Here is a 22903-nt window from a genome sequence, read left to right as displayed (position 1 = left end):
TATCAAAAGTATTAGAGATGTGGATTAAACCTGAAACGATTTTTTGACGATACACCATTTACTACTCCATAAATGGCATTGATGATATAGATGGAATTTCAAACTACATCTTAACTAGTCTTAGAGAATGGATGATACTTAAACAATTAATGCTAAATCAACTACGGGTATATAACTGAATTTACGGTGGTGGGAAAGAAAAACAATTCAAGAAACCTTGGTGACATCCGAATTTGGTCTATCTAGTAGAGTTCGTGACCTAGGTGCGTTAATGGATTTTAATTTGTCTTTAGTGCACAAATAAATGTAGCAGTAATAATATTGAAGTGGATATTATTTCAGAAACATTGCTTTTGTAAAGAAATATCTGGATGCACGTTCTATTTAGCGAAACTTGTGATTAACTGTGCTATTACTAGAATTGACTGTTGCAACTCTTATCAGAGTTTACCAAAAGTTCAATTTAAATAGTTACAAAACACGATAAACTGATGAGTATAATCAATTTGGGGTTACACCCCGAGAAAGGATTACCATTGTACTCACTGAACTACACTGGCTGCCTACTAAGCTAAAATAATTTGTGTGTAATGTCAAGTTATCAGAACTGGACGTCCAAAATATTTGAGAATTGCTACACATCATGCATCAAACAAATCACGTCGAAACGAGACTAATTACGGATACTTTCAAGTTCCTGGAGCCCAGACGCACTTCCATTGTGAGATCTACGGCTTTCAAATAATCTTCCCCAAGATTACATAACAAGCTCCCACTTGATATTAGAAGGGCTCATAATGTAAAGTATTTAAAGTTGAAGGTACACTTGTTTATTGAGCGTTATAATAGCGTAGATTAGACCAATAACACGGACTACGTTGTATGATTCCCAAGTACTCCAAAGATCGTATATGGCAAAGCAATCTCGTGGATCCTGGCCCGGCAGCGCATCGGTCTTTTCATGTGGGGCGGGAATAGAAAAGTACTCTTTTAAGTACTGTATGTCAAGTCAAAGTAACACGAGATCCCAATAAGATATATAGTTCGTAAGTGCATAAATTTTGTAATCTGATTGTGATTTCGGTGCCTTACCATATTACTTCCGATATATCCGTATATACTCCACAATTTTGCAATAAAAACCATGTCAGGGAACTTAATTATTTCTAATCATATATATCAACACACTCTTTTTACTTGGTTGTCTCTACAGTTGCATAAGTTTGCTTCTATTCAGAATTGCATGGAATTGCTGGTAATTTATAGTATTTATTAGCATACATATCAAGATAATCTTTTTAGGGGGTTATCTGACAGTAACATGAGTTTTCATCTATTCAGAATTGCAAAAAAGTGCCTACTGATTTTGCCTTGTATTTTTTTTTTGTCTTTCAAGAAACTTCTTGTCACTGGAAGTCGTGGCGCCATATATCTAAACCAATCAATCAATATAAAGAAATTTTTCTTTCATTTATAGGAATTTAGCTTCTATACATTTCCCGTTCAGACATCTTGCATATTCGCAATACAATTTCTTCTTCACCTCTCCATTTAATCTATTTCAGCTTGAAATAATTGATTTAATTACTTTCAACTCCCTAACCAAGTACCTTTTCTCATTAAAAGCCACCATTCAGAAAGATTCCATTTCATTTGTACTATACAGAATTCAACAAAAAAACCTACTAAATAATTGATCATGCTAATTTCCTAAGCAATTATGTTTATCATTAACAAAATCCATAACATCTTATCTATTTTAATTCCCCTTCATTTCATACTTGAGTCAATGTCAGTTATCTAGCTCTAGTACTTTTCATTCTCCAACTCAACGATACCATAAATATGTAAATGTTTACTTGAATACAAAAATATACAGATATAAACACCTATACATACAGATACACCCTCACTTTAAATATATATATATATATATATATATATATATATATATATATATATATATATATATATATGTATATAATATATATATATATATATATATATATATATATATATATATATATGTATATATATATATATATATATATATATATATATATATATGTATATATATATATATATATATATATATATATATATATATATATATGTATATATATATATATATATATATATATATATATATATATATATATATATATATATATATATATATATATCTATATATATACAGTAGGCCTACATAGGCAAATATATGTAAATGTGATATATATATATATATATATATATATATATATATATATATATATATATATATATATATATATATAAACAACAAATGCAAAAGTCTCTAGTCCTCAGCAGGAAAAAGGATTCAGACTTGACTTTATTCATGTTTGGGTCTGGCCAATTTTCATCACCATGCTGGACACTGCGGACTAGTAACGGTGGGAGACTTTAGTCTGATAGCTCACAGCAATCCAACTTAGTATGGTGTCCTGACTCTTACAGCTTTACTGATCATGGTGATACGTGAAACCCTTTCACCACGTTAAGGTATCCCCACTCAGAAAGGGATACAGCATATAATGGAGTTCTCTTGCTTGAGGGTACATTCGGCAACACTTTTATCTTATTTCTCTTCCTCTTTCATAGTCTATATATGAAAGATCTGCTTTAACGTTGTTACTGTTCTTAAAATATTCTGTACTGTTCATTTTTTCTCTTGTAGTTTATTTACTTCTTTTCTTTCCTCACTGAGCTATTTACCCTGTTGAAGCACTTGACCTTATAGCATTCTGCTTTTCCAACTAGGGCTGTAGCTTAGCAAGTAATGCTTAGCAAGTAATATATATATATATATATATATATATATATATATATATATATATATATATATATATATATATATATATAGGGTCACTAGAATTGGAGTTTAATGAAAGATTGAAAACAGCAAATCAGACAATGACTAGGTTGAATAAAATTTGGAGATCCAATCGCTTTCAATTACATATAAAAATCAGGCTATATTTCAGTTTAGTGAGGTTGGTGTTACTGTATGGACATGAGTCATGGTATGACAATGAATCAATATCACACAAATTTTGTAGATTTGATAACAAAGCCCTCAGAAGAATATTGGGAGTCATATGGCAGGACAGAACTAAAAACTAAACTATAAGAGATATTACTCGAGTGCCATATATGGAGGAGATCATGGCGAGGTGTAGATATAGATGGTTTGGGCATGCTCTTCGCACTCCCCAAGAGAGATTAGTTGACCAAACTTTTCCCTGGACTCCACACGGCACTAAAAGAGTGAGAAGACCCTGACCTACATGGCTTAGGACTATGAAGAATGAAATAGGAGATGATGAATGGAGAAGTATTGATTTAAGAGCTTTGCGTCAATAGGCGTAGGGGGAGATGATGATTGTATGTATGTATGTATGTATGTATGCATGTATGTATACTGTATATACAGTATATATATATATATATATATATATATATATATATATATATATATATATATATATATATATATATATACATATACATACACACACACACACACATATATATATATATATATATATATATATATATATATATATATATATTTATATATATATATATATATATATATATATATATATATATATATATATATATATATATATATATATATATATATATATAAGTACACATGGGAACAGACACATATATGTATGGACGTAAGATCAAACATTAAAGCCGTTGAAATTATCTAGTCGAGTTGTGTTTTTTTGGTAATGTCTTTGAGTTAAGATTTATACCCTTCATGCAAGACCCAGACTTTCACTGCATCAGTGAATAATAACAATCAGCAGTCCGTTGTAAAAAAAAAATGTGAAAGTATGTTTTCCATGACTTTGGGGTGGTTTTTGTGTTTGTAAAAAGATTGGACGATGATGAGTTAATGTTAAGTGACAGATGATGGAAGAATGGGAAATCCATAAATGTCTACGCAGATTTACGATTTAAATGTTTAAATTCTCCTCATGAATGGCGAGAGGCAAGGAACAGTGACAATGCCCTAGGTGAACACTGCCAGTCTTTCCATATACCCATATGATCAGAGCCCAAGCCCTCTCTCCAGCCAAACGAGGACAAAGGATGGCCAGGTAATGGCTGCTGGTGACAAAGTAGGTAGACCTATACGCTCCCCCAATACCACATCCGTAGCTCACACAGATGATGAGGTTGCAGACGCTACAAAAAACTATTATTGAGTTTAAGCGCGACTATCCCGTTCAACCAAAAGCCAGTCAGGGAGGTTTCAAACAGGCCACTACAAAGATGGCTTCAATTGGCTTGTGATCTGAAAGGCCTTAATATTTATGAAGGCCAAAAGCGAGTGGAAGCTTCAAGTGAATGACGGTTGCTGGTGAGCCTTTTACGGACATGTAAAATGGGGCTACTGTGAGGAAGTTTTACAGCACCAACAGTGAATCCAAGATTGAGTTATTGAAGTAAGGATCTGACAGTGACTAATGTTTCCCTCTCTGAAGCTAACCCTAAAAAGGGAAAGAGTCTGTTGCAAAAAAAAAAAAAATAGAGGGGAAATACGTTATATGAGTTGAAACAGTTGTTGAATTCCAAAATCCTTTCATTTATTTTAGATGAAACATTACCTTATTAAATTGTCTATATTATGCTTTACAGCTTCTGTTCAAATGACACCTTCACAAATATGAAAGAAAATACTTGTGTTCTGAAAATATATCTAAAATTTTGGCGATTTCCAGAAAACAAATTACAGCTATTAACAAGTATGTAGCCTTTCATTCTATAACACAAGTTCTTCGTGGTGATGTTCCTGATGCCAGGAATTGTCTTAATAATATGGATTTATGAGTTGTAAGCAATGAAATCAAATAATATTATACCTAGTCAGTCACCACCCTAGGCGTATTGACGGAATGAAGGAGGTTATAACAGTATATCCCTTTAATTTGTATTTGAAATCATTAAAACATGATTAACTTGGTATTCATAAGCCTTTGCTTTCCCATTGTAAGGCAAATATTTCTCTCAACACAACGCTCCTATCCGGTACTTGTTAGATATTTCCAATGCACATAAAATCATCGACGTCATAATTATGTTAACGAACGAAGGAAAAAGTTGCAACGACATATTCCAATAATCTGTAAATGAAGCCACTAAATCATGATGAGGCATGGGGTCAAGTGATGGGACTATGGTTTTCCTTTTTTTAAGAAAACACGTCTACATAATCAATATGAGAAAACCTATATTAAAATAAATACCAATGTTTCGTAACATGAGTGAAAAAAGGCATCGAAAGCTTAAACTGAAGAACCCGCGTTGCCTAGGCTAACATCGAAATCAGAGAACGGATCTTAGTGGTTTTTAATTACTTGACAAAATCCTCTGCATATATATATATATATATATATATATATATATATATATATATATATATATATATATAGATATATATAGATAGATAGATAGATACATATATATATATATATATATATATATATATATATATATATATATATATATATATATATATATATGAGTGTGTATATGTGGGTGTGGGTGTGTGTGCATATGTCTACCACAAAGGTTAGAACATAATATGCTATTGAAATTACCTTGGTGTCTCGTGTGCGTGAGCTATGAAATGATTGAGTGAAAATTTGGATGACATAAATGTTACCCTAAAACGTAATTGAAGGGATGGGTTGGAGTACTTTGAGAGTGATTTAGACTATGATAAACTGATTTAGTTTATTATTCAAAGTGATAGACGGAAGAATTATGAGAAGTCTTACAATGTCTGGAGAGATGGCGTGAAAACGTATGGGAAACGGAAGGGTCTCAAAATTCGAGAGGGACAAAAGCATTTGTAACAAGAGAGGTGAATGATGTTGCTCGCTACTGTAGTTTCGGTCCGATGTAAGTCGTAAGATACAACTACGTTGTTTAAGTTTTATAGAACATGAAGTGTAATTTTATGATTCAATAATCAGAGTGAATCTGATAGTGACTGTCTTTTTCTTATTTTAGGGGGGGGGGGCTAGAGCTATTCGTAGTAAAGAAACCGTTTGATATTGAAAAATAATGAGACAAAATGTAACCTAAAGTACTCGCAGGACACATGACTGCCCTCTAAGTTTTCTAACATAGTTGTTGAATGTTGAATTCTCTGAAAATCATGTAGTTTATTTGTTTCCTCGTCTCCTTTCCTCACTGGGCTAGTTTTCCCTGTTGGAGCTCTTGGGCATATAGTATCCTACTTTTCTACCTAAGGTTGTTGCTTAGCTAATAATAATAATAATAATAATAATAATAATAATGTGATATCCATAAATAGGAATATATCATAAATCTACTCAAACATATGAAAAATTTACCTAATCCAGGAAATTTGTAAAACCTTGCCAATTTCAAGTAACTCAAACAATAGCCGTTAACATCTCGTAGCCTTAAATATGAATAGCACCAACCTTGATAACTGGCCAGTTGCCGTCATGGACATAAATCATAACAGAGTGCAAAAGGTTACACAGCCTAACCCTTTAAATTGCGATGGAAATCGTTAAATCGGGAGGAGACAGGCCGGCCATAGACCTAGGCCTATGGATTCTCTGTTGTAACTAACCTACTAATAAACCTACGGTAAAGGATTTCTTTCATCATAATGAAATCCAAAATTACATTCATTACACAAACGCAATACGTTGAAACAAAATTACAACAGCGTATCCCTCTGATTTGCAATTGAGCCGGTAAATCACAAAATGGGCATGGAAACAGGTCGTAGGCCTAAGCTTGCGGTTTTCATAACCTGCGAATGATGCAAGGATTCTACTGAGGACAACACAGTTACATAATCATTATATGCTTAATGTAATTTATCAACAGGAGCATAAATGCTTCAAAAACTTACACCGACGAAAGAGCGTGGGGTAGGATACCACCAAAACAAGTGAGCAGACTTTACGGGTTTCAAATTATTTGGCAGGAATCCTACGGTACGCCACTATTATTTGATATTTGACGTGAAAATACTTCTGAATACTTACCTATCAACCTCAGGCGTAACCATTTTCTCCTCAAACCACGGCTTTTAGCTCAAATTAACCTCCCAATGGCAGTTGGGCTTCACAGTAAATTTACACACACACCTACCACTAGCTACGGAACTCGAGTGACGAAGTTGAACACCGACAAGTCATAGAAAGATGAAGTGCGGGAACCGCATCACCGCATGTCGATTGTTGATATGTTACCAAAACATTGGAACTATTTGCCAAACAATCGTTAATCTTTCATATATTTTACTCAACAAAATGTTAAGAATATACGGTTCTTAATATTCCATCACAATTTGACATTTTCTACCTAATATTATAGGCCTTTATATATAACTGATCATCTATCATGGCGTTACAGTACTTCTCGAGTTACTCATAAGTCTTTTGGTATGAATGTTAACATTTTAGATATATATTTTCTAATCTTGTGAAATATAAATAATTTTCCATACATCAGCATTCCGATAGCCTGAAAGCACTAGCCTACATACAACAATGTTTTGTTTTACCGAAGGCAACCGTAAACAGTAGGCTATACCGAGCAAATTACTTCATATTTAAAAATGAGATCTTGTAAGCGGAACATGATACAACAAATGCTAACTGGTAATACCCATTGTAGATGCTTATTTCCTTTATATGCTATGAGTCAAACTTGTTAACGAAATATACAATACAGTAGGCTTCGTACCATTTACTCGTTGGGGGGGGGGGGGTTTAGGCCTAATGATGAATATCGATGACCAGTTATCAATTCTATTCTGATATTGAGACAATATTTATTGCCTAATTATCTATTACACAATCATTAAGAAGCATATAATTGGATGGTGGCTTTTCATCACCATACAGGATACAACAAATCTATTCAAAAGTAAACCCAAACAGCATTATTTCTTGGTTTTCTACTTACTGATTCCTCTTCATTTAATTTCCTTCTTTACAGCATGGTGCAGGTGACGAATAGTAGGCCTACTAAATTCTTATACACAAAGCCCATTGCTTGGCCCGTGAATAGGTGAAGGTCAAGGGAATAAAACTACGAATGAACCTCTGGATTCTGACTTACAACAAATGAGATCCCAAACCCAAACCTAAAAAGCCATTACTACTTTCTGACTATTCACGGATAATAATTCAAGGGTGGCTGAAGGCGTAATAATTCTTGGCTATGATAGGTTTTAGTGGCTGGAGTTGAACGGCATAGTGCCCGTCTTAACCAGCGCTGCATTGTGCTATAATGGTCTACCATAGGCTACACTTAATCATAATTCATTCACAATTAGTGTGTGTGTGTGTGTGTGTGTGTGTGTGTGTGTGTGTGTGTGGCAGACCAATGTTAATTCGCTTCTTATCAAAATTCTTTCTAAGAACAGATACAGTGATGTATAACAAATCATAGCAGCAGACTACCGTTACCAGAGAGAGAGAGAGAGAGAGAGAGAGAGAGAGAGAGAATCCTAGTAAATGGAAAACAATAAATATGTATATATGAGATGAAAAGATACTATGTAGATATACCTTGGACTAATTTTCTATTATTCATGTTGGAAGAAGTATTCTAGATTCAACACTAAAATGTTTTAACTGACTACAATGATAACTTCCATGTCCCAACTGGGCCTTTTTATTCCAATTCCTTTGTTATATTTTCCATAACTTTCTTTTATCATATTATCCACATTCATATATGTTATATATATATCACTTGTCATTTGTTTTCATAAAGGAAAGATATTCTTCGAAGGACTATGTTTATAAGGGACAGCCTTAGTCCTAGGAAATCATCAATATTTTGATGTTTCTCTCGTGGACTCTTCAAACATGAAACCTGTTCGTATATTGACAAGGATGTGCTTATTCTTACAAGATACACTTGATGTAATAAAAAATGCATTCTCTGTATGAGGAAACATTTTCTTATTAAAAGAGATTTAATCCCTCTGAGTCCAGACGTTATATACTTTAGGTCTGTAAATTTCAGCCAGTAACAATGACTTTATCAACCTAGTTCTGTAACTTAGCTTAACATCAAACTCAATAAACTTCTTTCTCATAATTTTAAATTCTATGCCTTATGAGTTTGCATTACAACAAATAGGCTGCTATAAACGTCCTTTTGAAACACAGTTGGATCTCAACACCAGCTTAAAAGCAACTGAGCCAAGGGTTAATCCTGAATGGAGAACGTAATTTTTGTTATTACTACTGATAAAGAAAATCACTGCCTGCAATTGCTTCCTGTCCATACAGTATCATGTCTTGTCCAGTTGCTTTCAAGTAAGGGAACAATGGGATAATGGTAATAGTGGGAAATATTGCGGAAAATGAAACCAGCATCATCAGCTAAACTGTTTATTTATTTACCAATCTACACAACAAGCCTAGTCAAACTGCCAGTCAAGTAAGTCACCATTGGCTCATGACTGAGAAGGAACTGAACGACGAAGGAGCAAATTATAAAGAGGGAAGGAAGGAAGAATGAATGAAATAAAGAACAAATAAATCATATTCAATTATAGCAGCAGCAATGGACTTGTTGGTGGCGACCAGTTTCTCGCAAGGATTTTTCACGTCATGAGTCAATTTGAAATCTCTTACTTGACTTGAGCGCGTTGGTAATGGGCAAAAGCACAGAACTCGTGTAAAGGATACATCCCAGGGAAGGCCTGAGTTTATAAAGATGGTAAATATAGGACAGATGTCCTGAGCAGCAGCATAAAGGTATAAACTCAAGCCTTGCCGACTGGGGGGGGAGCCTCACACGGCCTATCTAGTGACCATCCCACAGAAATTTTGGGAAAAAAATAAGGCAACACAAGAGAATAAACAATCGATATTTACTAGCTCTGATTTTTTTAATCCTATGTGCTTGTGCAAGCAACCAGCTGAATCATATATAAATGAATGCATTTATCACAGTACAATACACAATTATAAGGTTCATTTATAGTGTGTGCATTTTTTGTTTATGTAGGGGGTGTAGTTTTTGAGACAAAGTCATAGTCGTGAGACAAAAACGAAACCGTGAATATCATGTACAATATAACCATATACTATGGGAAGTATATTCAAAACATATATCCTGAGTCTAAGGTCAGACATTACAAAGATTATCGTTTCAGTTACACAGTAAACAAAATAGGGATTTCTTATATCATATATAGAGAGTCGTACAGCCACAAGATTTTGGTCCATGAGATGGAATATCCGGCTTTTTCGAGGGAAGGGGGCAAAACTCCGCGGGAAACGCTAAGTCTCGCTCCTTTTTTTTATATATAGTATATTTTCGTTTTATTTTTGGAATATAAAGTGAAAAAGCCGTACGAGAACTATCACAGGTGAAAAATTCCGGGTCTGTTCTTAGCAAAGGGTGTGCACAGGTGAACATCTCAAGATGGTGTCGTCATTGTGGAGGTGATGAGTGACAATCCTCTGAGGTGTACGTTAAAAAAAGAAAAAGCCCAGAACGGGAAATTTTCACGCTGAAGATCAAAGCGAAAAGGACCCAACAACTTATGGCAGACAAGTCTGATTTATCTTCATATTTATCATTTTTATACATAAAAACAGGTTTGCGGCTTAAGACCTCCGGTAGGCTTTTCCGCCTCTGGGGCCTCCAGTCGTCGTCGACGTATTAAACGAAGTCGAGAAAAAATATCTCAGTATATCTCTCAAGAGATTTGAAAAAGGGATTAAATACAACTTCTAGTTCGCAATTGACAGGGACATGATAATAATTACAATAAAATTCTCCATTTTTCCCAGCGAATCAACTGGAAGGGGAATCCCAAAATGTGTCCATCAACATGAGAGACAATAATCATTCTCCATATTTTTGGCAATGTACATCAACATTGAAAAGAAAATAACAAGTAGACAATTATATACTTTCAACAATTAAAAAAAATGTTTACTAAAAATAATGATAAATGGTGATGAATTGCTAATGAGAATTGTTTTATTTTTGACCGTCGGGTTTGTCAACACCGCGATGCCAAACTTTGAAGAAGTATTCGTCCCGATTGAGGAGCCGCCCTCTGGCGTACGAATAGATGTCGGCATCCATGCCAGCCTCTCGCATCCATGAGAGAGTCTCTGTCGTCGAGTAGGAGAGGGACGGCGCCGCGTCATCCTCGGGCAACTCGGTGAAGTCTGTGGTGCCAGAGAGGAACGGGGACATGTCAAGGACAACCTCGAAATATTTCTTATCTTCGGTTTTAGAGGAAAAGGGGTACACAGTGTCAAGGACAACCTCGAAATAGTTTCTCTATCCTCTGTCTTACAAGAAAAAGGTAAGAGGGGGGAGGGGTGTTATGGGTGATAGGTAAGGCCGCTTTGCGAATAATCAAACGGGACTTGAGAGTAGTATTTGGGGTTATTTTATCCAATTTACTAGATGGATTAATAACAAAATTTTGAATATTCCTTATGAATGTGATTTTGTTACTTAAAAAGAATTTTGAAAACGAGTAGAATTTCGTATATCAAGTCAAATTCTCTGAATAGTCAGCTTAAGTCCGGTTTGTGAATTCGAGATTCAGACCTAATTAGTGATTAGCTGGATTCAGATTCAAGGGAAGTTTCTCAGCTAGAATTCCTACTGACGAAGACAGGGACACAAATTGATCTCGTTTTTTTTTTCTTTTTCAAATCAAAAGAAGACATCCTGCCCAATTACAATATTGACGGAGAATCTCAATTAAGCAAATGTATAATTGACAAGGTGACATCTATGAAAAAATAAATATTCAAGATTATCGTTGAAGGTTTCGATTACCTCTTTCCTCATTTGCAAGATATTTAATCTCAAATCTCAATATCCAATCGAAAGTAATTTTTTTTAAATATCAAAAAAGTGTGTTTACTCAAATCACAAAATTCGTCCGTCCCCTTTTATAATTACCTTGGGATTTATTCATTAGATTACCCAGATTATGAAACTGATTAAAACCTGACGTAACATTCTTAAATATCGAAAAAAATCAGCATCATCATGCAATAGAATCTTATGGACTTGAATATGATCTTAGTACCTTAGAATCAGTTGGTAAGTCTTCAAAATGTTGCGATCTTTTAGTACATCAGAGTAATAGGAAGAGCTTCAAGTGTCTCTTCCAATACACGATATTATTCTCTTCCAATACACGATATTTAGTGCTGATTACTGTGTCAGTAGGAACATACAGTTAGGACCAGACCGTGTGATAACACATCCATAATAAAATTAAAGCATTATGAACCACTCGCTATTAAATAGCCCCTTCCATCGTGGCATAAAGAATAAAAACAGAGGAAAGCATTTCACGTTAGGTACACCATGCAAGAGCGCCATTTAACATCACGAAACACAAAAGACGATAAAAATAGAGCTGGAAAAAAGATTTAAAAAAATAAACAAGACGCCGCAGATCGCGTGTCCATGGCACTGAAATATGACAGCGCTGGAAACCGACCAAGAAATGATAAAAAATAATCAATATTTTCTCTTTCCATATTTTTAGACATGTTAGCTGTGGAACGAAAGCAACTGGGCAGGAGCCATGACAATGCACTTTGATTTCTTTGCAAAAGGACAATCCCCCACTGCTCTTGTGTAGATATGAACCCTAAACTCAGTGCTGTTAAGCTGGGTTGTGTTACCAAGGGTAAAATAAATGTCCCGGAAGCTGTTGAGGGAAATCTGTTAACGGCAGGCTTTGGTGATTAGAGGAAATTAATTACTTCTACAATTCCTAAGAACTACAATAATTTTGGGGCATTTTTTATCCCAGTGATTGTAAAGACTTCGATGATGATCTTATGGCTCTATAAGAACTGGTATTTCTCTAGTAAACGTTTTGTATGAGTGACCTTTAACATATTACTACAGCTTAAGTTGAAGGAGAGAATCATCAGTAGAAGTCTTTTCGTAGTGGGAGTGATCAGGGGTTGAAAGCAACAGGACATTTTTTGGAAGGAAACAAGACTATACAAAAAAGAAATAAAAAAAGCAACTATACTCTAGAGAAGCTGTTTACATGTACACATATGATAAATTGCACATAAATGCTTGTAGAACCCTTTATGTATATGTACATATGTATACCTGTATACAGAAAAATATTTGTTCTTTAAGCAGTACGTGCATAACCACTAACTACAAAAATGTTTGGTAATAAAAAAAATAAAAACAAAGGAAGAAGAGAAGATTAATGGAGGTCATTTATATGGATGGTATCAGCAAGCAAATGGGAAACAAAGTTTCAGAAAAGATAATTAACGAAGAGGAAACTACACTCGGATGTGAATGAATTACGTGGTAAGGTTTCTAATGGGTTACACTACATATGTTACACCTGATTCAATAAGTATATGCTTACAATGAATGCTAATCTAACGGTACAGAGAACCAAAACTTGCATTTCTTTCTATCAAGGAAAACAATACAATTGAAAAAAAGAAAAAAAGAATCTAAACTGACGAATTAATACAAAATTGTTTAAATTCAGACCTTGGGAGCAAAGCATGTTTTGGTAATCTGATTTTTCATTCTTTCTAAATCCCTGATTTTTTTTTTTAATACTTTTCACCCTCGATGAAGCTAACCTGTAATATAAGACCTACCATTGGTAATAATCGAAACTTAGATACTATTTGAATAAAAGTCGACATTACAGAAGACAACTCGTGATTGTCTTCCCTTACTCACCGGCTGGCCTGATAATCTTTACGGGCTCGTCGATTTCCAGAGGGTCGCTGGAACCTACTTCGTTGCGGGCGAACACGCGAACGAAGTACTCGTGTTCCTCCTGTAGTTGAATAATGGAAGGTTATTAACTGTCATTATCATTGTAGAAGGGCTATATCACCTCTCGGCATCAACCTGGTCTAATTGATGCTTTCTAGAGGACAGACAAATCCAAAACCATATATATGTACTGTATACATTTGTAAGATAATATTTTGATCTATGACTTTTAAATCATGGATAAGAGCCTCTGCTGGTTACTTTTATGCATAATTTTATTCACCGAGGTCCAATAATATTATAAAAAGGATTAAAATGTTATGGAAACATGAAAATTTATAACAAAATAAAAGGTAATGTGATGACTATTTGATACTCCCATAACAAACATTTTCTCCCCAAGACCACTTAGAAATCAGAGTATTTCTGCACAGATTGCCTTTTTCCAAATGTTCTATTTGATATGTTTCTGAAAAAAAAATCTTTGTACCAGGAGTATCAGTGTCTGGGATTAGAAACAGACAAACCTAACTCAGTAAATACTTATATTCCTCCACAGCTACAATCTACAAGTCTCTCTCTCTCTCTCTCTCTCTCTCTCTCTCTCTCTCTCTCTCTCTATATATATATATATATATATATATATATATATATATATATATATATATATATGTACATATATATATATATATATATATATATATATATATATATATATATATATATATATATATATGTATATATATATATATATATATATATATATATATATATATATATAATATATAACATATAGGTCCTTGATGAGTGACCTGTTAAAGTTAGCAATAACTAAGTAGACCTACAGTACATTAAAACACTCTCTCTCTCTCTCTCTCTCTCTCTCTCTCTCTCTCTCTCTCTCTCTCTCTCTGACACACACACACACACACACACACACACACTAACCTGTAGCTCCTTGATGTGTAACCTGGTGAAGTTAGCACCGACTTGTCCAACTTCGATCCACATGGTCCTCTTGATATCTCTGATGGCAATGATGTATCCCAACAGAGGTGCTCCACCGTCGCTCTCGGGGGCGCCCCATTCGATCATGAGGCTCGTAGGGCCTGTTGGGCGAACCTCTAGGGGTGCCGTTGGAGGTGATGGAGGCACTGAAAGTAAAGGCGCATTTAAGATCTTCGTTTTTTTATTTCCTATAAAAGATTTACTACTATTACGACCCCTTTGCATATAACTGATTATGCTTTGTGAACAATTTATATAGTCTAACATGATTCTCCTCCCAGTAGCCCTATCTGACAATATCTCCGATGACTTCTGTCCTAGGACGTTTCTTCCAAACAATTAATTTAGCCCTAATTTAGATCTTGTTTAAAAGTCTCAGCAAAGCAAAAGTCTTCCAATAAAGAACGAATAATTAGCATAGGAAATATGGAATCACTGAAACCAAGATGGGGTCAAACCATGTGTTTATGTAACCCATGGAACATTTCACCTAAGCCTACCGTTTTTTTTTTTTTCTAGATATATTTATAACCAGTAAAAGATTTAATTTTAGATCAACTTTTTTATTTCTTTAGAGAAATCAACTTTTTGATTCGTTTAGAGAAAAATAAAATTCTGATTGTAACTTTAAAAAACATCTCTGGGTATTTAGTAGAAGCTACGAAAACGGCCGATCAACGATTCTAAGTGAATACCTATGAATATTGCCACAGTAAAATTACTGACAAGATATTTCTGATTCAGAACATTAACCTCCTTTGTAAATGCATGTGAATGAGGGTAACCCTTGGGTGTCCCTTATCATAAGCATTAATGTCATTAATGAGGCTTAAATTTATAGGTAAAGTGTCCAATACTTTATGGAAAATCGTTTGACTTTTTTTTTCACCAAAGCTATAGAATCTATCATCTCATAAGAAATATCAATATCCTATGAGGACACTGCTGATGGACTACTCATAATAATGCTTTGCATAATGAACAAATTGTGTCATTTAAGGGGCAAACCTTGAAACAGATAATGTATAAACTTTATAATCATTCACTTGTCAAACGTGAGGATAGCAATCCTCAAGTAGACTTACTGGCATGTGTCTTAAGCCTGACCCTCTCCGTGATAGCGGCCTCCACGCTGAGACCGACTGGATTTTCCGCGAAGACTCTGAACTCATATTCAGACTTCTCCTGCAGGTTCTCGACGCAGTACAGCGTGACGGAGGCGTCGACAGTGTCCACCTTCTCCCACTTGGCGTTGAGTAACCTTCGTTCGATGACGTAACCTGCAAAGTTTGAAGCTGAGTTAAGACGAGGAGTAATTGTTTTAGCATTGATTTTTCAACCTTTTCTGAAATGGGTTAATTTCAAGAATGGGCGGGAGGAGACTCGGAGTGAGATTAGGGGCCTAAGAGATCTGAAGAATGGTTGGGAAGACACTCGGAATGGGATTAGGGGCCTAAGAGATCTGAAGAATGGGTGGGAAGACACTCGGAATGGGATTAGGGGCCTAAGAGATCTGAAGAATGGGTGAAAAGACACTCGGAATGAGATTAGGGGCCTAAGAGATCTGAAGAATGGGTGGGAGGACACTTGGAGTTGAATTAGGGGTCCAAGAGATCTGAAGAATGGGTGGGAGGACACTCGGGATTGGGATTAGGGACCTAGGAGATCTGAAGAATGGGTGGGAGGACACTCGGGAGTGGGATTAGGGACCTAAAAGATCTGAAGAATGGGTGGGAGGACAATCGGGAGTGGGATTAGGGACCTAGGAGATCTGAAGAATGGGTGGGAGGACACTCGGGAGTGGGATTAGGTACCAAGGAGATCTGAAGAATGAGTGGGAGGACAATCAGAGTGGAATTAGGGGTCTAAGAGATCTGAAGAATGGGTGGGAGGACACTTGGATTGGGATTAGGGGCCTAAGAGATCTGAAGAATGAGTGGGAGGAACCTCTGAGTGGGATTAGGGGTCAAAGAGATCTGAAGAATGGGTGGGAGGACACTCGGAGTGGGATTAGGGGCCTAGGAGATCTGAAAAATGGGTGGGAGGAGAATCGGAGTAAGATTATAGGCCTAAGCGATCTGAAGAATGGGTGGAAGGACACTCAGAGCAATATTAGGAGCCTAAAAGATCTAAAGAATGTGGGAGGAGAATTGGAGTAGGATTAGGGGTCTAAAAGATCTGAAGAATGGGTGTGAGTAGACTCCGAGTAGGATTAGGGGCCTAAGAGATCTAAAGAATGGGTGGGAGGAGAATTGGAGTTGGATTAGGGGGCTAAAAGATCTGAAGAATGGGTGGGAGGACACTTGGAGTAGGATTAGGAGCCTAAGAGATCTAAAGAATGAGTGGGAGGAGAATCGGAGTAGGATTAGGGGCCTAAAAGACCTGAAGAATGAGTGGGAGGAGAATCGGAGTAGGATTAGGGGCCTAAAGACCTGAAGAATGAGTGGGAGGAGAATCGGAGTAGGATTAGGGGCCTAAAAGACCTGAAGAATGAGTGGGAGAAGAATCGGAGTTGGATTAGGGGCCTAAGAGATCTGAAGAATGTGGGAGGAGAATCGGAGTAGGATTAGGAGACTAAGAGATCTAGAGAATGAGTGGGAGGAGTATTAGAATAGGATTAGGGGCCTAAGAGATCTGGAGAATGGGTGGGTTGACACTCGGAGTGAGATTAGGGGTCTACGAGAAAGATAAACTTCGATGATGTGAAGGAAGGAGAAGAAATCAAGAGGTCTGTGTTTGTGTTTGGAGAGCAAGGACAGGGAGGATCAGAATATTTGAACGTGAGTAGTGGGAGTGAGATTTGGTGTTTCATAGGTGAAAGTGAAAGGAGAGGGCATGGTGGAGGGGGTAGTTCCACTTGATTTTGTTACCAGACTGCAAGGGCAGGCAAGATCAGGAGAATTTGGGAAGGGCTGAGGGTTTACAGATGGATGGAAGCATATAAGAATTTCGACCATATGGCCTTGCACTTAGACCAGTGAGGCCATTCAGTGTAATTTGGAAGAAAATTAAGATGTTGGAAAGCAAGATGAAAGAGAGAAATCTGGAATAGAAGTAGATTACAAGGCTAAATTGTAAGATAAGCTCAGAAGATAAGTATAGAGAACATCGAGAGAAAGAGAAGATATGACAGGAAAGGGTCGACACCCTGCTCATGTTAGCAATAATGTTAACAAGCGCTGACTTCATATCAAATGGCCATTTGGAAAATAGATGGTTAGTAGGAAAATGAGTCAAACTCGTGAATTTAGTGTGAATGTAAATCTGAGTATGAGAAAATTTAAACATCTGGATATTTCTAATAAAATACTTGCTTCGCTATTACAAACTACATAAAGCAGCTCAAATTATGTCTGGTATATCCTAAAATAATATCTTCTACAAAATTCTGAGGAAATTCCTTCATATTGCCAATAATCTCTGTATTGCCGTTTACATGGTAACAATGGATTCTTTCTTTTTACAGAAAAAATTATTTTTGTATAAAAATAATGGTAAAATATTTTTAAAATTTCAAAGATCAGAAATAATACACATATAAACGATTCATTATAATGACTGACAGACTACCGTGATAACTAAAATACCCTCTTCCAATTCATTCCATTCATATAAAAATAGATTTCCTAATACTTCAACTATAATTGATTATTTCCAATTAACTTTTACAGGTTTTTGGTTATCAATGATATTCCCCGATTCTAAAAAAAAATATATAGGAAGATAATCTAAAAAAAATTAAGACTGGAAAATCTGGGAACCGTCAAATTGGCTTTAAGTGTGCCAATAAGTTTAGCATGTTAAGACTCACCTCAACCTTGCTAAGGCTTCCCTCAACCTTGCGTAGGTAAAAATTGGCTTTTTACACAAGAGAATTAGGTGGATTTGACCAGGAACAAACTAAGCTGAATTGTAAAGCTAATAGAAAATAGAAAATCCAGTGCATGACTAAACAGCAACGGATATTTGCGACAAAACAAACCAAGGATTGCTACTTACCCATAAGATCAGCGCCTCCAGTTGTGGATGGAGGCGCCCAGGCGAGCGTCACAGTCTTCGTGGTCACGTCAATAACCTGGAGACTGTTTGGCTTGGATGGTGGGGCTATAGCGAAGAAAAGAGGTCAAAAAAATAATAAGATGAGCTGGGTCCTATCATGATCAAATAGCTCTTTTGAGGAGTAGAATGAAAAGTGGATATTACGATTCAAAGTTAGAAGGCTGTAGCAGTGGAGCCATGACTTTGATGAGAGTTTATGCGAAAGTTTAGAGCTTTATTTAAATAAATGGAATTGGTTTTGATTTAGTTCGAAAATTTAATGTGTTTATTACGCTGATTTATTGAGAAGGTTTAAGATTAAAATTATTTAAAAACATTTGAATAAAAACGGCTATGGCGTGATATTCCATTACAACAACATTAATATTATAGTTTCAAAGTTAACAATTGAGAGAAAACATCAGTTATAGGTTTGAAAAATTCTCCGTAAAATTTAAAGTTATGATAAAAATATTCTTTATAAAAAAAAAAACTGATGTACCATTAATAATACTATTTACTACTTTTTGATGGAAAAAGTGGTTAAAAGTTCATAACAAGCAATAATGAATAACAACAATTTACTGATAATTCGTTTATAAGAAGCAATGCAAATCACTAAATTCATAGAAAACATTCAAACCATATACCAAAGCAGTTTACTGTGCTCTTTCAAAGCAAGTCTATTTACAACATATAAAATCCAATCTAAAACCACTATGCAATGTTGCAAGGCCGATCTCGAAAACACGCTGAAATATAAACGGTTACTTCAAACTAGCTTCACCATGCTGCGAGAACTCAAAATTTCTCAATCATAGGTCGTTGTGACGCCAGGTTATATAAAGTCAATCCATCAATCAATCTTAATCACAGCTCCATCAAAAAGCCTACAAGAATATCTACTTGCTTGCTTAAAAAAACGAAATCTTTTCTTTAAAATTATATCTGATTTTTTTTCCTGAAAGTACCAAGTCCTCTAAGGCAGCTGTGGTACGGCAAAAGCAAGAATTCTTCAAGTTCTAAATACCTGGAAAACAAAGATTTCGTGGCTTCATGCAGACCACCTCAATGGGTAACCTTTAATTTAAAATATGACTAAATGGCCAATTCAGGAAAGAATTCTTGCTCTCTTGCACCCCTGCAGAACTGATTTCTGAGGACAATGAGGCCTAAAATGAAAGCTGGCCGTTACTGTCCAAAATTTGCATTTAAAACTAAAAACAAAAAGGGTATTTTGCCCATATGGATTTGCCACTAACTGTGTAGTTTACCCATCAATCTAACCAGCATGAACATATCAAATTATGAAAAAGCAAAGAAAACTGAATTATAGAGGTACAATACGATATCTGAACAAATGCCTCAAAAGCAAAGTCTTTTTAAAAAAAAAGAGACTCAGGGTCAATAAAGCTGAAGCTTACAGTCCCATTACTCTGAGACCTATCACACAGATATCGCATAGTTGCTCACAGGTGTTATAGTCTTTGCTTGCGATTAACCCCTGCACCCTTTCCCTTAGCATTAGCATGACTGAGAATTTCATGTATTGCTGAAGCAACTGTGAAAGGTAGAATGTGATCTCATATATCATGTAAAACTTTGTGTTCATGTCACGCACTCTCATAATTAACAGAAAGTAAACATGCTTGTCCCATTTGCAGGGGAGGGAACATCAGTGCTTAAGATTTCCACCTTAGCTTGTAGCAGCTATTTGGGAATGATAAAATGTTCACTGTTATCTTTGGAGAATGAAATTCCAACTAGTAATTATAATTACATGAGGCAATTGTCGATGGTCTAAAACACCTCTGACTGTTATCATACTGACATTTTTTAAGACAATACTTATTCTCTGGGAAATATTTATCTAGCTAACCAATATTTAGCGTAACACGGAAGCTACTAACGGTAGCACAAAGCAATAATGCAAGGCTAAAAGACTACAAAAAGCGTTGATAATTTTCTACTTTGCAAAAAATTGTCCCTTTTACTATACTGGAGGGAAAGAGCTGGCTTTTGAGCAACATGTCCATAACGTTGCCATTTTCAGCCAAACTCCTTCCACTAAATGGGATCAACATGCCTCATTCGAAGGTGAAAAGATCACGTTCAAAAAGACGGATTTATGATCATCTCAAGGGAAATTTATACATAAAACATCCCACACAAAGACATATTCACTGCAGAACTAATACTAAGCAAAGAATGTTGCTATTTGTTCAACAAACCCACATACCAGATACAATCTGTCATACTTGTGTACGAGGAATCAGTACTCTAAATCTATGAAACGAACATTGTATTTTTATAGTTCAATAATATATATAAGGGTAATGAAATTGGTCCTAATTTAACTTCCTACTTTTGCAAGGAATATGTCTTATGTATAATTTGTTCCAATGGTCACCATCATGTGCACATAATTGCAATGTATAAAATGAAATGGTAATTTTGATTGACTTTGCTTATCACAAAAGAAAGAAACATAAGAAGAATAAAGCTCATTCCGAATACCAATATTGCTATGAATAGAAGTATATTTTAGAAGAAAAATATATACTATACAGATTGAAATAAAAAAAAAAAACATTCAGAGAATAGAGATTAAGGAGAAAATTCCATATATGATGATATGAAAAGTACCTAATCATATCAGATACTAAAATTCCACTTATCTCTAATATCAAATCATATAAAAAAAAAACAGATGGTGATCATCAGAATCCGGTTATCAATAGTGGTCCCATATACTTATGACGTATTACATTTGGATTTATTATACTGAATGGCAATTAATATAATGCTTGTATGTAGTAATTATGTGAAATATTTGTACTGATTACATATTTGTATGAAATGTACGTACAGTACTATTTTTGCACAGGTATCCTTATCAGATGTGATTTATCTGATCATGCTTTTTAAAGATTGTCTTCACTATTACTTGATGAGAACAAGCCTCAGGGGATACAGTATGGGATTTCAAAACCGGTCGTGGGATGTGCATGTTGGAAATCTAGATAGGACGGTACGATCTCAGAAGAAATTCTTCCATAATCTCCCAAACATTATCTACTAGCATCTTCTTCCCTTTTGAAGAAAAAATAAAAGAGGGATGCCAGAGAACGCAAGAAGAAATGGGAAAGATTTCTCTGGTCGGTGTAAATCATGCTCGCCTCAGGCCATGCTGGCTTTTCTACGGCGGTGGTTCTGCCACGGGTCAGCTACTGTGTTTGGTGTTGTTGGTGGTAGTCATGACGTCAATTGTGTCTGGTGACGTAACGACGGTATAGTGTTGTGGGCCCGCGCCCTGCCGACGAATATCTCTGCTTTCCATAAATTTGTTATTTATAACTGGATTTAGTAATGTTACTAAAGAAATTAAGTTGAAATAAAAAGTAAGTGTTAAGACTTTTTCCCCGCTACCCAATGTTTATGGTGATATTAACATTGTTAATAGTACAGTTTAGAACAAGTGGTGTTTGAGGATGTTTGTATCGGCAGAGCGTGTGCATGATTGTGGCTGTTCCCCCCTCCCGGCTAACTCCACGTGGGCAGTACCCCAGCCACGTGCTCTACTCACTGATCTTCTTGCCTGCTGTGATGGGCTCTTCAGGTTGTAGAGGTGGTCCTTGGCCAACAGCATTGAAGGCATATACTCGGAAGTTATAGGCAGTACCTTTTTTCAAGCCTGTCACCTCCATATTTGTGACATCTGCTGAAGTCTGACCAACCTTAGACCAAGCTTTCTTATTGGATTCACGCTTTTCTAAGACATAGTGAGTGATAGGAGAGCCGCCATCTGAGTCTGGCTCATCCCAGTGAAGATTGAGTGAAGATTCAGTCATGTTGGTGACATCAAATGGTCCAATGGGCATTCCAGGTTTATCTAAAATAAAATTACATAAGATTTTATGAATGAATACCCTCCATATGTTAAGCATGAAAAAATGGCTTCTTACTTTTATTTATATAAACCAGGTGAAAAAAAAATCTTTAGCCACTCTTCCACTTAATATATATACAGTACGGTAACTTTCAT

General features: G+C 35.5%; 1 protein-coding gene across 22 annotated transcripts in view; it reads right to left on the bottom strand.

Moving 5' to 3' along the window:
- Positions 1–9423: 9423 nt before the first annotated feature.
- Positions 9424–22903, bottom strand: part of LOC137627783 (titin-like) — a 218029-nt gene continuing 204549 nt past the window's right edge. For all 22 annotated transcript variants that reach the window (XM_068359103.1, XM_068359107.1, XM_068359108.1 and 19 more), the window contains 6 exons: positions 22445–22750; positions 18820–18924; positions 15906–16100; positions 14761–14966; positions 13774–13873; positions 9424–11237 (listed from right to left, as the gene is read on the bottom strand). In XM_068359103.1, the coding sequence (XP_068215204.1) occupies positions 11044–11237; positions 13774–13873; positions 14761–14966; positions 15906–16100; positions 18820–18924; positions 22445–22750 (1106 nt within the window). In that variant the 3' untranslated portion in view covers positions 9424–11043. The remainder of the gene's footprint in view (positions 11238–13773; positions 13874–14760; positions 14967–15905; positions 16101–18819; positions 18925–22444; positions 22751–22903) is intronic.

Source organism: Palaemon carinicauda, chromosome 35 (genome assembly GCF_036898095.1).
Source record: "Palaemon carinicauda isolate YSFRI2023 chromosome 35, ASM3689809v2, whole genome shotgun sequence".
NCBI lineage: Eukaryota > Metazoa > Arthropoda > Malacostraca > Decapoda > Palaemonidae > Palaemon > Palaemon carinicauda.
This window is presented reverse-complemented; position numbering and strand designations above follow the sequence as displayed.